This window comes from Oculina patagonica, chromosome 3 (assembly GCF_052425735.1).
Source record: "Oculina patagonica isolate OP01 chromosome 3, crgOcupat, whole genome shotgun sequence".
Lineage (NCBI taxonomy): Eukaryota > Metazoa > Cnidaria > Anthozoa > Scleractinia > Oculinidae > Oculina > Oculina patagonica.
In genome coordinates this window covers 5,696,504-5,713,398 of record NC_135760.1, presented here as the reverse complement: position 1 = coordinate 5,713,398, position 16,895 = coordinate 5,696,504, and the positions used below count along the sequence as shown (strand labels likewise).

Genomic DNA, 16,895 nt, shown 5'->3' with positions numbered 1-16,895 from the left:
CTTTCATTAGACGTTGTCCTCGACGTCGCAAACTTCACGCACGCTGAGTGATGACGCGTAAGTCCTAATTACTCAGGCATAAGGCTTATAACACCCTACTTGTCCCCAAATATAGAGCCTTCGAATAACCAATCACATTCCAGAACTTTGAAACTCAAATTATTTAGGTAGCAAGCAATGAAACATATTCCCATAACATACCGTGCGCAGGTGATATATGGTTATGCTGAAGGCTTTTAATTGCCTTTCGGAGAAAATATTTTGAAATCTCGTTGTCTTTAGAATAGATTAGTACTGTCATAACAGAGGAAAATGGAACTAAAACAGGAGTTCCTTAAAATACCAATGCGTGTTCTTTTGGGCTTAACTCTTCTTCTCTTAATCTCACCAAAAGCAGACCAGAGCCAACTTGACGGTAGCCGTGGTTTAAAGCGAGGCATCCATGTACAGGGAAATCGAGTATCGTACGGAAACTTTGCAGTTGACAAGTTTCATCGTCTTCAAGTATCAGTTGGTTCATCTACTCTTGTGAGTAACTACAGTGAGTGCGCTCTGAGCTGTGTTAATTCATCGTCGTGTTCTTCGTTTAACGTCGCCTCGTCTCCTCATTCAGATGGAAAATTCCGATGTGAGTTGTTAAACGAAGACAAATACTCTGCAAACCCAGGCCAGCTGGTCAGCTCACACGAATACCACCATTACAGCATCAAGGTATTAAGTAAAAAAAACGTATTTTTGATTCTTTCAATCCTCTAGTTGAGTTCTTATATATAAGAACTCTAATTTTTATAGAGAGAAAGAAAGGTTGCAATGCCTTCCCGATTTCAGATATTTGGTTTAATTTGATATAATTTCCCGAAAACAAACTGCAATTTTTTTTTTTCAGTACAAGCCCAGTTTACACGCTACGATTAGTCGACCCGATTTCCTTTGCCTTATTTCAGTTGAATTACGATGAAATATATTTATGTTCTCCTCATCTTCTTTTTTAACATAGAAGAAAAAATGCGAGAGAAATTTTGTTTTGTTTGTTGGTTTCAAGTTAAGCTTTGACACTCTCCTTGACGTCCAACAAAACTTGTTAGAAGTCTGCTTGCAGTCTTTACAGACTAGTAAATCCAAAATAAGTAGTCACAGTTGCTTTGGTAATTAATTATATATAGTTTATTTTAATTAAGAAAAAAAGCAGTGTTTAGTGACAGTTGAAAGCCAACGGGCAAAATAAGCTAGTTATGCAGGAATTGGTTTTATTTCTTTTTCAAGAAGAAAATAAGTATTAAGAACTAGAATTTTGTCCACAGACACCATGCTCAAGCTTTCCATGTCAAAACGGTGCAAAGTGTGTTCCGAATTATGGTGAAAATGAATACCACTGTGATTGTGTTCCCGGCTACACAGGAAGGCTTTGTGAAACAGGTGAGATAGTTCATGGGGAAACCTGGCTTTACACGTCATAATTGAATAGCAACCAATAATTTTAGCAGATTTTTTAACAGCCAAAATTTATAATAGCGTCGCAGGAAACGGAAAAATAATGCTCCACTCTAATTGAAAATTTACATATTAAAGCACTATCATTTCACGTTCAAGGAATTTGGTTCGGCTCATGAAAAGATCGGCGTCTGAACCGGGCCTTAGGCTCGACTTTACAAATTGTTCCCGCGCGTCTTCAAAAAATCGATATTTATAGCTGTTGCTTGACTTCTATCTGCAAATTAAGGTTTTCAAATGTTTATTTATGGGTTAGGTTGCACACCACTACTCTCAGAACAGGTTTGACCATGCGAAATGCTAGTGACGTAACCCCTTTAAACTCAGCATGTGAAATGACTATTGAATGACCACAGCAAGAATCGCTTAGTGAGAGACAATGTAGATTTCAGTGTATTTTGTAAAGTTTGTTAACCTTCGTTATTCAGTTTTTCTTTGTTTTTTCTTTTTTATTATTGATCACTTGCAACCACAAAAAAGAAACAAATAACGTATACAGTACAAACACTAAAGCACGTAAAATACAGCAAGAATAAAAAGTAGGTAATCCTAACACAATGGTTTAAATACATTAGAAAAATTACAATGAGTTAGTCAGTCAGGGGGAAGGGAGATAGTTTCTATATATGAATACAAGAGCGTTTACAGCTTTGCTAAAAAGAAAACAGTCCTTAATTTAGTCAGGGGGACAGGAGATAAACTCTTTATAAACATTCTGTAAAAGGAATCCATTTTTTTGTGTCACCCGCTTTTGTCTCTAATACATCTCTTGATTTTACAAGACGTAGAAAAGGTTCGAAATTTGGTGTGGTTTCCTCTAATTTGGCTTTCCATATGTGATACCGCGCTAGCAACAAAGCATAGTTCAATTGAAGCGCGTATTTTGAATGAGGTTCCGGCCTCAGGCCCAATGCTGTTGTATTCAATAAAGTGAATTCGCCTGTTATCGAGAGGTTTTCCTGAAGCCAGTCAGTCACTCTTTTCCAAAAGGAGGATGTAACGCTACACGACCAAAAAAGGTGGATTAATGATTCTGAGGCACTGCGACAAAAAGTGCAATTTTCGTTTTCTTTTCTTTCTATTTTAAATAGGAACTTGTTTGTTGGTATGCGCCTATGCAAAAGTTTAAACTGAAACTCGATCAGTTTGGTGCTTTTGGTATAACTTGGTGCCATGAGGTACGCTTGTTCCCAGTTGAAAGTAGTTTTTTCATCAAAAAGATTGCAGTCCTGAAGCCATTTGTTTTGGCTGTTGCTCGGGGTTAGACCTCATAGTTTACACTGATAAGCTTTTTGTAAATTAACGGGCCAGGGGCCCGTTTCTCGAAAGACCCGGTAAATTATCGGGCCCGATAAGTCACCCGAAAAGTCCCCGTTAACTTTTCGGGTGTTTCTCGAAGCTCCCGTTATTAACGATCCCGTAAATTTTCCCGGTAACTTGCCCGGTAATTTACGGGAGGTCGTGACCTCCCGTAAAAGTTACCGGGAAATTGAAAATGTTGCAAAACTAAACAAAATGGCGGCCGTAGGCGGACTTTTTGGAGTAGTTAGACGGCCACGGTCATTCCAGAAAAGACCAATTTTGGCCGACATGGCCGATTGTGAGATCATTGAAAGATTCCGTCTGTCGAGGGCAAGGATAGAGTGGCTAATTGAAGAAATTGGCGATGAGTTGGAGAGGAATACGTCGAGAAGCTGTCCACTGTCTCCTGAGACACAGGTTAGTGTAGTACTGTAGGCGTAGTACTGTTTTTGCTTTTTAACATACTGTTTGAAAGGTGCCTGGAGCATTTGCAGCGCTTTATTGGTTTTTCTATTGGTTTTATTATTATCAACCAACGGCGGAAAAAAATGAATCAATGAATAAATAAATAAACCTATAAAGCGCTTATCACTCGTACGTTGCATGTCTTCGTTAATTACTTTAAAATGGCTTTTCACAACATCAAAATGGCTTCCTGTCACGCAAAGCTGATTTTACAACAAGCGATACTGTTTTCTATTTTCTAATTTGTATAATTTTCTTAAAAAGGAGTAAGTTAGAAATCGGACATGCTTCAGGAAAAAGATGAAACAAAATAGAGCGGTTGCGAAGAGTCGCAGTCGTCGAAATAAATTATGTGGTTAACCAACGCTTCAGCTTGCTGGGGTGAAGTCCTTGAGGAAATGAGAATAAGAAGTGTATTAACTCAGGATAGATAAACTAGAATAAAGAACTTTAATTAAAATAATCCTCCCATTTGACAAAATATAGTTTCAGTTGCATTGATCGCAGCGCCGGGTAAAAAAATTGTCTGCACCCGGAGAAAACGATCAAATCCCGCCAGTTGAACTGTAGTTTTCAGTTAAAACTTGTAATGGATGCTTCCTTATTCCCAGTATTCTCTACTTTAAAACCTTTTAGGTAAAATTTCGTCAGTAAACTGTTGAAAACTTGAATAAGACATTAATTTTATGAACGCGAACGCTGTTTCCTCGGCGGTCCGCATAGCTTGTTTTGCTGCAATTCTGTGCAAAGAACATACTTAAAAAAGTAGTTTTTTTTTTCTCAAATCGTTCTCGTGCACTGATCTCGATTACCTTGATCGTCATTACAACAATTCCTGTTGATAACATCTGTAATATCTTTCAGATTCTTATAGCACTACGCTACTATGCCTCAGGAAGTTTCCTGAAAGTGATTGCCGACACTATGGGTGTATCCAAGGCAAGTGCAAGTAGAGCGTTGGTTGCTGTGTCAGCATGTCTAGAAAAAATGGCACCGGACTGGATCGTGTTTCCCACCGGAAACTCAGATCTGAATGTAAGTACCATTTGAAGCTATACTGAAATACAGAATACTGGTAGTCAAAGTAGAAAAAGGGTTGTTTGTTGTTGTGTTTTTGGACAAATAAGAGGATTTGATTTATTGCAAAGTTTTCAAAATATTTTTTTTAGGCTTTCATTTTAATGGGTGTATCGGAGAACAATGCAATTACATGGGTCTTTTTTGTTTCCGAAAGAATCAGAGAATGGGAGACTTTAAGAAATTGTTATAATAACCGAATATTTACTACTTCAGTACATGCATACTGTTGTCAACAGAGTCCTGCCGACTAAAAATTTAAAATCGTTAAATAGATTTACTAAATACATTTACTGAAATTTTGAAAAGGGAATCATGCACTAAGTTAAAAAACTTAAAACAAGAATTTAAGAGGAAAGTGATGGGAAGATTGTTAATTACATGTGTAAAAGTTAAGGCAAAGTTTTGTATTCTTCATCAACAGACAACAATGGCTGATTTTTATAAAATTGCTGGAATGCCTAGAGTGATTGGTGCAGTGGATGGTTCCTTAATCCCCATCAGGGCACCACATCTAGAAGAACATCTTTATGTCTGCCATAAGGGTTTTCATGCCATAAACGCCATGGCAGTTTGTAATGCAAACCTGTCTTTCACCAACTTTGTGTGTCGGTGGCATGGATCCGTCCATGATTCGGCAGTTTTCAATGCAAGCATGCTTCGTGTCCACCTGGAAGGAGGTGGTGGAGGGAATGGCTGGCTGCTGGGTGACCGCGGCTACGGCATCCAGCCATACCTCTTGACCCCTTTCAGGCCCGATGACGTGTCCACACCATCCCAAAGGAGATATCAAAAGGCACACACCAAAACCCGAAATACTGCTGAAAGGTCCTTTGGCCTATGGAAAGCAAGATTCCGTTGCCTTGATGTGTCTGGTGGGGCAATGCAGTTTTCCCCTTGTCGTTGCTGCACTATTATTACAGCAACTGCTGTGCTGCACAATATGTGCATTTTTGACAACACACCACTCCCTGGGTATGTTGAGCACCCCCCTCATGAACCAGATTTGGTGATTGAGGTGCCAGCTCACCTTAACAATAATGCTGGTGTGTTAGTGAGAGATCGCCTTATTGAAAATGTATTTAATTAACTGTGTCACCCAAACATTTCCAGTTTGGAAATCGTGCTGTATACTTAACATGCAAGAACATCCAAGTTACTTTTTGCACAAAAGAAATGTTGCTGTAATTTTTTTTCTAAGTTGTATCCCAACAAAATGCATAAAGAGACTGTGTCATGGCTATGTTCTGTTTATTTTATTAAGTTTGGCAAAATACTCATTGTGAAAATTTTTTGTTTGCAAAACAATCATTTTAGTAATGTTTAAAAAATAGCAGAAGTGTTTCATCAAGTATGAAACACACCGTACAACTGCATGTTTCAGACTTGATAAAACAGGAACAGTGAATCTACTGAATGGCTTCAAAATAAGATTAGATCTGAAGATCAACTTTGGCCCAGTTATTATTATAATACCAAATTATTTTGATTTAATTTTGCTGAAATCCATGACACAGATCCATTAAATGTGGTCGGTTCTCAACTCAACTTTGTAACATTTTTCTATATGCATTTTATATTGGATGTTCTTGATTTAAACCTTTCAACAAGTTATTAGAAGAATCTTGTTTACTGATTATTTAAGGAGTATTGAATTATGTACACTTTTTGGTTATAGTGCGAGCAGAAGATAAGTTTCTGGTGTGAGTTAATGCTGTAAAAACAAGGCAAACATAATGTAATCTCCTTCATGCAAAGTCATTTACATTGTAAAAAGAACATGTAATAATAAATATTAGTCAGAATTCTGTTGATGCGAATGACAGAATGAAAAAGTAACACATCAGTAAAAACATACTCAATCTTTATTTTCCTATATATAAAATACCAGGGGCACCATCTCATCAACCATTTGAATAGTGTGGGATAAAAATGATACAATGATAAAATGAGATTTTTTTGTTTATACACATGTAGTCCGTTAACATACTTAGCAGACTATTAAATTGTGAAAACACTATGATTTTCCCTCAAAAGCAAAGCCAAAGACTTATCTACATGCATATAAATGGATAAAAATCATCCCTTCCATTTTGAAAGGTCTATGAGAAAGAGAAAATAGTTTTAAAAAAGTTTTGAATTCATGCTGTCCTGAAAAAGAAAATCTTGACTGTCAGTGTCAGCAAATGAAGTTTTCACTGCAACAACAATGGTAAAAAATAGGTGTTAGTATAATAAGTACACATAATAAAATATTGTTTTCTTCCAGTGCACTACCTTTGTACCTTTGCTACAGAGACTCTCAAAGACAAATTTTCATTGTGAGTTGAAAGTGTCAGGTTCCAAATGGATAATAAAGTAATGATCATGGTGTATGTTGTGGTTCACATTTTCATTACCGTAGTTTAAATTTTTCAAACCAGTTTGATGTTTTGGTATTTTTTTTTTAAACCACAATATACATTTGCATTGTTTTACTATTACAGTTAAACAATATATTGGCCCAACATTCGGCTCATCCTCGGTGTAAGAACCTGTGAAACTCACTGGTGACGTAAAACAAAGAACAAACAAAGCAACAAAGAACGTCAAAAACAAAAGGAAAACAAAAGCTCCAAAACAAAAAAAAATATCACAGGTTCTTACACTGAGGTAAACCCCAACATTCACTGCTGATCGAAGTCACAAGTCCAATGAACAGACAATTTCTTTTATCTCAGACTTGTAATGCAGACAGAAGTATTTTAATAGGTCTTAAGAGGTCTGTCTCAGAGTTCAGAGTTTTCTTAAAACGTTATACTGAGGATGTACATACCTTCTCTCTTCTGTTCATTCAGGAGGTCAATTTCCAACTCCACCTTTCTGATCTTTGTTTTATAATAGGCAGTCACAGTTTCAAAGTACTAAAGGACAAAAACTAATTGTGTTACTTGCAATTCAATGAACTTTACGTCCTTATCTCCAATAAAATAATATAATTTGTTGAGTACCTCCTGGGTGATATAGAAGGGATGCTGTATGTTATAGACTGCTCAGCAGCCAATCATAATTGATAATGGTGAATACATATTCTAACCATTATCCATAACATGTACATGGTAGCTACATTAATGTATTATGGATAGGGCTGTTAAATTCAGTAGGGAAACTTAGTTCTGACAACAAAAGAAGTAAACGCATCACCTCAAGTGCATGCCAATTCCTGAAACCTGTGGCTAAAAAACTATATAGTGTAGCATTGACTTATTAAGGGAAATACATAAGATAAATAGGACACTAAGTAGGTAAAAATGTATTAACTGACAAGGACAATTCTGGAACAGTTGAAAATAGAAATTTGGTTGCAGTGTATATTACATGAGCATTTGAACTGTCCTCATTCAATTACCTACCTAACTTTTGTTGATTTTTTTATTATTATTATTCACTGAAATTGATAGTAAACATAAATAAACAGACAAGAACTTAAAAGGACCAGTGATTAGATTGAAAGGTTTAAACTAATAATCTTACTTCCAGCTGGGCTTGGGAAAGTGTTTTTGGTTGGGGCCTTTTCCCTTTTTGGAACGGTTTGTGCTCTGCCTTGACACTTTTAGAATCCTGCAAGGTTAAATAATTCATAGTGTGTCTATTAGTTTATTGACCCTGGCTAGCCAGAAGTATTACAGAGTGAGAAGTGATAGTTTATGTCTGCATATGGAGCCTAGAACAAAGAACAACCAGGGAAATTGTGACTCTATTTGTTGTGAGTGGCTGATTCTATTGAATATTAAGAACCAAAAATGAAGATGGCTTGCAAACGGTGAATTTATTACTGTCCTGAAGCCTTGTTCAAAGTAGCCTGCATGTTTAGTTATAGTAAGCTTCCTTTAGTTTTTGTAAAGTTCATTTATAACCTTTGATTACCTTTGACAAATAGGCCAAAAATGTACTGCTTGGTTTCAAAATCATTGTTTTAGAAATAATTAATAAGTTTATTGATGGTTTGCCTGGGCCCTTGCCTGTCTGGCAAGTGAGAATGAAAAGTCACTTGCCCAACAGGAAAATCTACTTGTCCTGGTTAGATGGGGGTTTTGGTGAGCCCTGAACCCTGACCACATGCATGGTATTTTGATGTGAGTGATTTTTTATCTGTCAAGAGTAATTCATATACAAATACGTTACCTCGATAGTAACTGAAGCAGTGCAGCTGCTATTAGTTGTGGGAGTGACTTCCTGTGAAAAGTTGTAACAGGATAGCAATAAATTGTATAATTATTGTAACATTATAATTGTCAATCAACAAAAAATTAACAATTATCTTGCGAAATCGCACACAATATCGCCTGATACTTAGCTGACAAGGTCATAGGCCATTGTTTTCTTACTTAACAATTTGGCAGGTAGAAAATTTGTAAATATGCAGCAATCTACCAGACTTGGACGAATCTTCACAACCTATGTATATCACAGGACATCTGTTTTGTACGGATGACAGATAACATTCACATTTTGACTATATAAAATTATGGGCAGCGCATGTATTGTTCATATAATTATTATTAAGCTTTCAACCAAACTTTTGTGTTTCATGTTTTACCAATGGTACATTGCATTGGATGATAAACTGCTTATAAACTAATAATATACCTCTATATCAGGTTCCAACATTTCACTGGCCTTGTCTTCTTTGCTTGTCTGCCCTTTATTTGAAACAAAATGAAGGAAACAAATGAAAAAACAAGGTCAGCAAATGCTTTTCTATAGGGTTGTTCAGCATCATTTTGTTGCACAAGATTTCCATACCACTACTGTACCTCTCCCTACCCTGTCAACATTGTACGCCACATTTCTCTCTTTCAAATGTTTAAACTAAGGTGGCTTTGTAAGTCTTTTGTCAATAACGTGGGCTGTTATGGATCCATGACAATAACATTTCCATTGACCTTTGACAGAAAATACTGATACTTTCTTGGTCCAGCTACAGATTTTTTTAAGGAATAAATATTTAGCAACAAAAGCAATCCTCACCAGACATCCCCAATGAATCAAATCCGCCAGGGATCCCTGTAAATGTCTGTGGACCCAACAAAAGGGCAATCTCCTTCTCGGAGCTGTTAAGGTTCTCTGTGCAGGGCTTCAAAAGTTTGGCTTTGGTTTCATCATCCTTTAACAAGAAATTTCAATCTTTGTTAAATAGCTGTGTGACATGAAGGACAATGTTACTGTTAGTGTAGCACTCATTTAGAAGTTAGCCTACCACATCTTCTAAATGTCCATTTCCTGTCACCCTCAACCTTCTCAGTTCTTTGTTTCTCATCTCCCTTTCCTTCTTCTTCACATTTCCTGTCATATCCTCCCATCTCTTCTTTACCTGAAAATATTTTAAATTTAGAGAAAATGTTGAAGACAATATTTTATTAAAAATTGAAAGTTATTCAATTTCATAAAAAAGCATTGTTGACTGATAAGAGAAAAAAACGCTCAATAACACAATTACGATAAAAAAATTAATCCTATTTTTCTACTTGCCATTACCTGATCGACATTTTTCGGCTCCCCAGGATTCACTGCATTGACCGCATCCACGACAACGCCCCATGCATGTTTTTTTTTCTCCAAAGAAACCGTACTAGAAAATTTGGCCTGAAGGATAGCCTAAGGGGAAATAATCCTTATTGTTATTTTTTTTGGCAGGGAACTTAATTTCGCGAAAATGGAACGGGAATATTTAGCGATACTTAATTTTGGTGATTTGGGCAAAAAATACATAATCAGCATAAAAGTACAATAGAAATCGCTTAAAATTATTTTTTGCGGGACTCAATTTTTCGCAATTTTTGGAAAGTCGCGAAAATTAAGTCCCACGAAAATAAGTGACAATAAGGTACATACTGTACATTACCATGTTATAGCAGCATGTTTCATGTAAATACCTCACTTAGTTAGTTGTTTTTCATTTACTTCACTAGGTGTTTTTCATATTGTAGCTGTTTAAAATTAATAATGTAAATTCTATAATAAAACTTGGCTTACTTGGTTTTGTCCGTACGCTTGAACAAGTGCTTCGCTCATGGCAGAAGTGAATCTTGAGCTTCGCGATTTTTTCTCTGCTGACATCTATTTAATTACATATTTTGAATAAAAAATTATCAATAACATCAAGGAAAGTGTGATATTAAATACACAAGTCATTTGAAAAGTTTAATTAGCTATTACTCTTATTTTCAAAAAAGTTGCATTTGTCAAACAATTTCGTTCAATGTTTATTTATGCGTAACGTCAATTGTTTTCCCTTTAAACTGTCGAAACTGAGGAGCGGTAAAAGAAATGTTGAAGACCAAGAAAAGAAATTGAAATAAAATTATTTGATTTTTAATCAGAAACAGAACAACCAATGGAAATTGTCAAAGTGATAATGAATGAAAAAAATACATACCTTAAGTTTTAAACACCACAACAACAGTTCCTGGCTGGATTGGCGGAACTACACAACGCGGTAACGCGGCAACAATTTTTTTTCCCGCGCAAACTGAACGCAGCCTACCAAAATGGCCGCCATGATCTCCACAAAACATGTCAAAATTATTAATAAATGCATCAAACAGATCTTACCTGAATCTCCAAAAAACCTACCCTTTTACACCGGTGCGTTCTAAAATAATGTAAACCTGTCATCTCCAATTCGGATATTCATGTGAAGTATGAAAGACTGTGAAATTCCTTGTAGAACTCATCGAATGCACACAGCATTGTCAAACTGATCACTTGCAGACAACATGATGGTACAAATAAATGATTTCTCTTGATTGTCCTTCTTTAACACAATGACAACTTCAAAGTTTAACTAAGAAAATATTGCATTGTGCAAAAAAGCGTATGAATCCATCAGCACTGATTATTCACAACCGTGCTTTTCCACGGGCAGCGAAATCGAATGTGTCGAACTCGAACGAATCCGTCCCACGTTGTTCTCCGTCTTTCGCGGACGAGCGTGAAGTACGCGCAAGAGATTGGTGACGACCCGCTAGTTTTATCGCGCCCGGTAAATTTCGGGAAAGTTTACGGGTGCTTCGAGAAACGCAACTTCGGGCCCGGTAAAGTTTCCCGTTAACGGTCCCGATAACTTATCGGCCCCGTTATTTACCGGGGCTTTCGAGAAACGGTCCCCAGCTGGTCTTTGACTTTTTATAGTCTTGTCGCAGAGTGTTTCAGAGTTGTTTCAGTTTTTCTTAATGGGAATTCAAAAGACCGTTTAAATGGAGGAAAGCTTAGTTCTCAGTTTTTACAGCGTTGCAGTTTTTCAGTAATCACTAACAACTTTAAACCCGGCCACCTAACAAAAGTTGGCTAATCAGAACAAGAAGTTAAAACAAACATTTTTAACTAATTTTGTTGAAATTAAAGTGGCTTGTGATTTAACGTCGCTGAGCTAATGGCTTCGTTGTTATTTATTTTATTTTTCAGTTTTTCTCGTGAGTTGAGCGTTCTTTGTTTTTGTTTTCGAAGTTATTTCTGCCGCTGGAATCAAAACTATTTTCGCCAGCTCTAGTTTTGATGCTGCCGATTGAAAGTCATTTGAGTCGCTGAATCTTTCGATTCAGAGTTATTTATTCGTGATGGGTTCAAAGATACTTTATTTGTCGTTTGGTTCACTGTAATTTTCGTTGCTGAAACGCTTTGGGTTGGTTGTTTGTTTGTGCTGGCTTTCAATTTTTTTTCTGCCAAATTATGTTTGGTAGTTGTTTTGAAGTTACCGCCGGATTCAAAATTATTTTTGTTTGTTGATGGAACGAGCCGAGCACTTTTTTATGTGCTGGTTTCTGGGATATTTTTGTCGCTCGTATTTTTACGCATCGGGTTCAAGTCAACAAAATTAAGATGTAGGTCAAGTCTCGTGCTGCTCGCAAATTATCAGTCTTATCGTGAAAAACCTAAGATTCTGATTTGTGTTCAGGGGAAATAGTGCAGGAGTTCGGTTAAAATGTCTAAGCTGGACCAGCTTTGAGTCTTTGCAATAAAATAGTACTTTGAGTTTCTTTTTAATTAAGATATTCAACGACTGAACTTTCGAGAGTTTTAAATTCCCTTCTCGGGTACATTCCGAAGGCAATACTGCCGTTGCTGCTTATGAAATTCAAAAACAATTAATTCCTAAAAACTTTGAAGGCTGGAGGTCATGCATCCTAGATCTGATTCTTGGCTTGTATCTTCTTTCCCTGGCTCTGTTTAAAGCATGATTAAACTAATCCAGCAAGACATGATTCATCTCTGTTGTACCGGCAATCTCAGCTTATAGCAATAGCAATAGAGATATAAATTTTTTGGTCAATACTGTCCACAGGGAAAATTTTGAAGGCCAGACCACAACACCGGGAACTCTGTGCCCTATTCTTTGCGATAAGTGTGTGGATTCTGTAACGCCCCCTGCTGACCATTTATCACTGAAGATGCATAAGGCTGGGCCTGCGGTTTATCGTCCTTATCCAAGAAGACTCAAACATCTAACCATTTTCAGATGTTATTGGAAAGGCAGAACGTTCCCCTCAGTTATTTAAGATCCTGACTGTTGATGCGGTCTGGGACTCGAACCCGAGACACAACAGTCCGGCGCTCTACCTACTGAGCTAACCGGTCGGCGGTTATACATCTATCGAACTCTTGACTTTTGTGGAAGTTTACGTATTGCGAAGAAGTCTCGGCCTCTAGCACCATTCATATACATGTTATAAAAGAGAATTAAAAACAAATAATAAACGCGAATCTTGACTACATATCGCAGTACCTGTACTTCGAACTAATTAAAAATAGACATATCTGGTAAAATGCAGACTAAATGATTTTTAACGCATATCGATGATTTAATTTTACTCAGGTATCAACGAATGTGCCAGTAATCCGTGTTTAAACGGAGGGACGTGTGTTGATCAGGTTAACGGATATGTTTGTAACTGCCAGCCTGGATACGGTGGAGTTCACTGTCAAACAAGTGAGTGAGCATTTCAGATCAGTCTAACAACACTCCTGCTAACCCATTCACAGGGAGACAACTCTTGGGCAGCGTTCTCCGTTTTGGTGGGTTGATTAAGGTTGCCAGCAACGGCCGAGGGGTCATTTTGTAGTGACATGTAACTGTGACGTGTAAGAGCAACAAAATCAATCACTTTTCCCTTTATATGAAGCAAGTAGCTGGTATCATAGACAGAGACATGTTGCATGGACAAGTGGCAGGGACATGGAGTGGGGACAAATATTTACAACTTTTTTCATCGGGGACACGTTTTCCTTACCCTACTCCCCGTCCCCATAAACCATTTAAACCATGGGCGACGTGAATCAGGTAAATTTGCATTGCGCAATCTCTCCATTACAGTGTGTATATATAATTATTCTTATATTTCGAGTTATATTCGCGTAGATATCAACGAATGTTCCAGTAATCCATGTTTAAACGAAGCGACGTGTGTTGACCAGGTTAAGGGATATGTTTGTTATTGCCCGGCTGGATACGCTGGGGCTCACTGACAGACAAATAAGTATCCCATTCTATTTTCGATGGTCAGTAAACGCAGTCAATCTCAGTAAAGGCATTACAACGCTCTGATTATAGACACAGTATCAGGCACGGCGGAGCCGGGGGGCTGGGGGGGGGGCTTAAGCGCCCCCAGAATTTCCGAAAAAATAAAGACTTACTAAGAGAAAAGTCTTTTAAGCCCCCCCCCCCCCCACTTCAAGTCACTAGTCAGCCTCCCCTACTTGGAAAATTGCTCCGCCGTCCCTGAGTATAAAATTTAGCCGTTAGCAGTGTTACCTTATTACCTGAGAAAGACTGCTCAATGCCTCTTTTCTGCAGATATTAACGAATGTTCCAGTAATCCGTGCTTAAACGAAGCGACGTGTGTTGACCAGGTTAACGGATATGTTTGTAATTGTCAGCCTGGATATACCGGAGTCAACTGTCAAACATCATCATGTAAGTGTACGGTTTGAAGGGCATATATACAGAGTGTCAGCACCAAAAACAGTCAACACGCATGACCGCGCAAGGGTTTATACAACCGAAAGATGGGAAGATTTTGGCCACTCGTTGATCAAAAAAGCAATTCTTGTTGGTTTAGATTATACACTCTTTTTTTTTATAAGAATACAGTTTTTCCGACCCAGGCTGAATGTTCTTATTTTTCTGCCGATTTTAGGCTGAAATATTCTTATGGACATTCTTAGAAAATAACGTTTGACATTTCCGTTTTAGCAAGTATTGAGTAATCAATTACACGTTTTTGGTGTCCAGATCTGTATCGTGTTACATTATGTACACGTACCATTGCTTTTCGGTGCAGCCTTGCCGTTTGGCTTTAAACAAAGCATTCCTCACAGAGATAAAGTGACGGAAATGAAAATACCTGATTTTGTTTCAACTAAAAACTATATTCTTTTCAAAATCTTAGCCTCGGGTTTATTCTTAAAAAATTCTTAAAAATTCGCAAATTTCAGCCTCGATATTCTTATAAACTAGATTCTTATAAAAAAAAAAAAGAGTGTAGAGAAGGCAGATGGAATTGCTTCATCCGAATTATAGCTTTGTAGCTGATTTCTCATAACAAACATACAAAAAAAATTGAGCAAAATCGCATTAATTAGAATACAGCCGACATGTTTGGTAGCCATAGAATTGTAAAACCAAAGTAGATTCCGTCAGTATCATTTGCTTTCTCTTAAAAGCCCTCTCGATATCACTTCTAATAAATAGTTTACAAACACTTTCATCCGGGACATCACAAGTTTCGAAAAACGTACAAAAATGTGCACACAGTTTAATACTTTTTTGTGTCCGGAATATCTGTTGAAAATGGCTTTCTGTGATTAACTAAAATGATTTTAGAATTTTCATTTGATTACGTCAGATGAAAATCATCAATATTTTGCCTCTTTGGCAAGGCAGTAGTATATGATAACGCTGTTTAGTTTAATTTCATATCACCAAAGAAAAGTATGCATGCATGCATGCCACACGAGACTTGTCCTTTTATTAGTATTATTTTAAAGCATGCAGACTAAAAAGAAAAACGCTTTTATTAAACGCGAAGAGAAGTTCATATATCGTAAAGAAGACCTAATCATTCTATGCTTAACACTTCGCTCTGCTTACCGTAACTGTTTACGGCGACAATGATTGGTTTATCGAAAGGATAAAGATAAAGAAAGAGTACATGAACTTTGCCTTTTCGCCTATTGTATTGCCTTTGTTTTATCTGGATCTCCCGGTATATAGAGCAGCACCCGAAATAATAACACAACTACTTGTTCTTTTTTGCTTGCATATAAGACACATAATGCATCTACTCGGAATAACCTAAATCTTGTATATATTATGACTATCGACTGGTTGCGTGTTTTGGTGTTCAATTAGTTGGGTTGCGGCGCGTTTTACGCGCTGCTTCCCAATAAACTAGATTCCTGAGCCACGCAAACAAAATGGTGATGTGCTCACCGGTATTTACTGGTACCCTCTTTTATCTTTTTGTAATTTTTTAGCATCATCGTGGCTGGAGTATACGCCCGAAATTTGTGGAGCTGACAATCGGATTCAAATCCAATGGGGAGGTATCACAGAAGCAGAATGCAAACAAAGATGTCCAGATTGTGCCGCCATTGAGTACTGGTCGGGAGCAACTAAAACTTGTTGGGAGTGCGTTGATCATACAAAGCGTAGACCATACACAAACACTGAGGATGGCTCGTATCCACCTCACGTGTTCGTCAGGATTTAGACATGAATAGGGGAGACAACAAGCTTCATTTCGCGTTAGCCTATGTTTCTCTTTCAAGCAATTTGCCTGAAAAACTTGCATGTACTAAACCCCGAAACGAAACGAATCGGCCTAAATAGCACTTCGGTTCGCCTGAATAGAACTCAGATTGGCCTGTTTACGGTTAGCTCCTAATTATTGGTAATGGGTTTCGCATGTTTCGGTTATTTTGTCTCGTTTCGTTTTATTTCGTTTCACTGAGGTTTAAGTACATGCATGTACATGCCGAAAAACTGAACTGTTTCGTCCCCTCCTTACAAACATAGGCGCCCAAATCTCATACGCCAAAAATTCCTTCTGATAAAACCGATATTTAATTTAGTTTTTATAAAAGTAAATTGATTCTTCCAGTTGCAGACCGCCTATTGGAGAGCTATTTTTTTAATTCTTTCCACCAAAAAGCCGTTTGGACAAAAGAGCTAGCTTAGTATCTGAATTTTTCAGCATCTTATTAAATCAGATTCGACATCTCTTGTCTCTACACTTAAAACACTTGCTAAGTTTTTATCACAATTTCTATCATTTTACCGTTGTATCAGTTAAAGTATAACTTAATAATTTATGCTGACGACGAAATTGTGTCAGCGCGATTAGATACTAAACTGAATGACGATGGAGAAACTAAGAAGTCACATAAAGACAAAAACAGTGTTGGAAATAGCATAAAACTGCGTCAGTTTATACGTATTTGCGGTTGTGTATTATACATAAGTAATTAGTGCACCAAAGCATTTTCGTCCTTCTGAAAAGAACAGACATTATATTTCCGAC

The 16,895-nt window shown here is 37.2% G+C and overlaps 2 protein-coding genes across 2 annotated transcripts; one reads left to right on the top strand and one right to left on the bottom strand.

The window, feature by feature from the left end:
- Nucleotides 1-273: 273 nt before the first annotated feature.
- Nucleotides 274-16,843, top strand: LOC144645166 (uncharacterized). The gene is made up of 5 exons (XM_078504648.1): nucleotides 274-711; nucleotides 1,302-1,416; nucleotides 13,190-13,303; nucleotides 14,168-14,287; nucleotides 15,850-16,843. Exons 1-5 carry the CDS (start codon nucleotides 313-315, stop codon nucleotides 16,083-16,085), a joined length of 984 nt encoding a protein of 327 aa, XP_078360774.1. The 5' UTR covers nucleotides 274-312; the 3' UTR covers nucleotides 16,086-16,843.
- Nucleotides 6,211-11,236, bottom strand: LOC144645193 (uncharacterized). The gene is made up of 9 exons (XM_078504685.1): nucleotides 10,351-11,236; nucleotides 9,853-9,972; nucleotides 9,575-9,688; nucleotides 9,346-9,481; nucleotides 8,965-9,017; nucleotides 8,500-8,550; nucleotides 7,849-7,935; nucleotides 7,151-7,238; nucleotides 6,211-6,533 (listed from the first exon to the last, which is right to left on the bottom strand). Exons 1-9 carry the CDS (start codon nucleotides 10,432-10,434, stop codon nucleotides 6,460-6,462), a joined length of 807 nt encoding a protein of 268 aa, XP_078360811.1. The 5' UTR covers nucleotides 10,435-11,236; the 3' UTR covers nucleotides 6,211-6,459.
- Nucleotides 16,844-16,895: the final 52 nt, after the last annotated feature.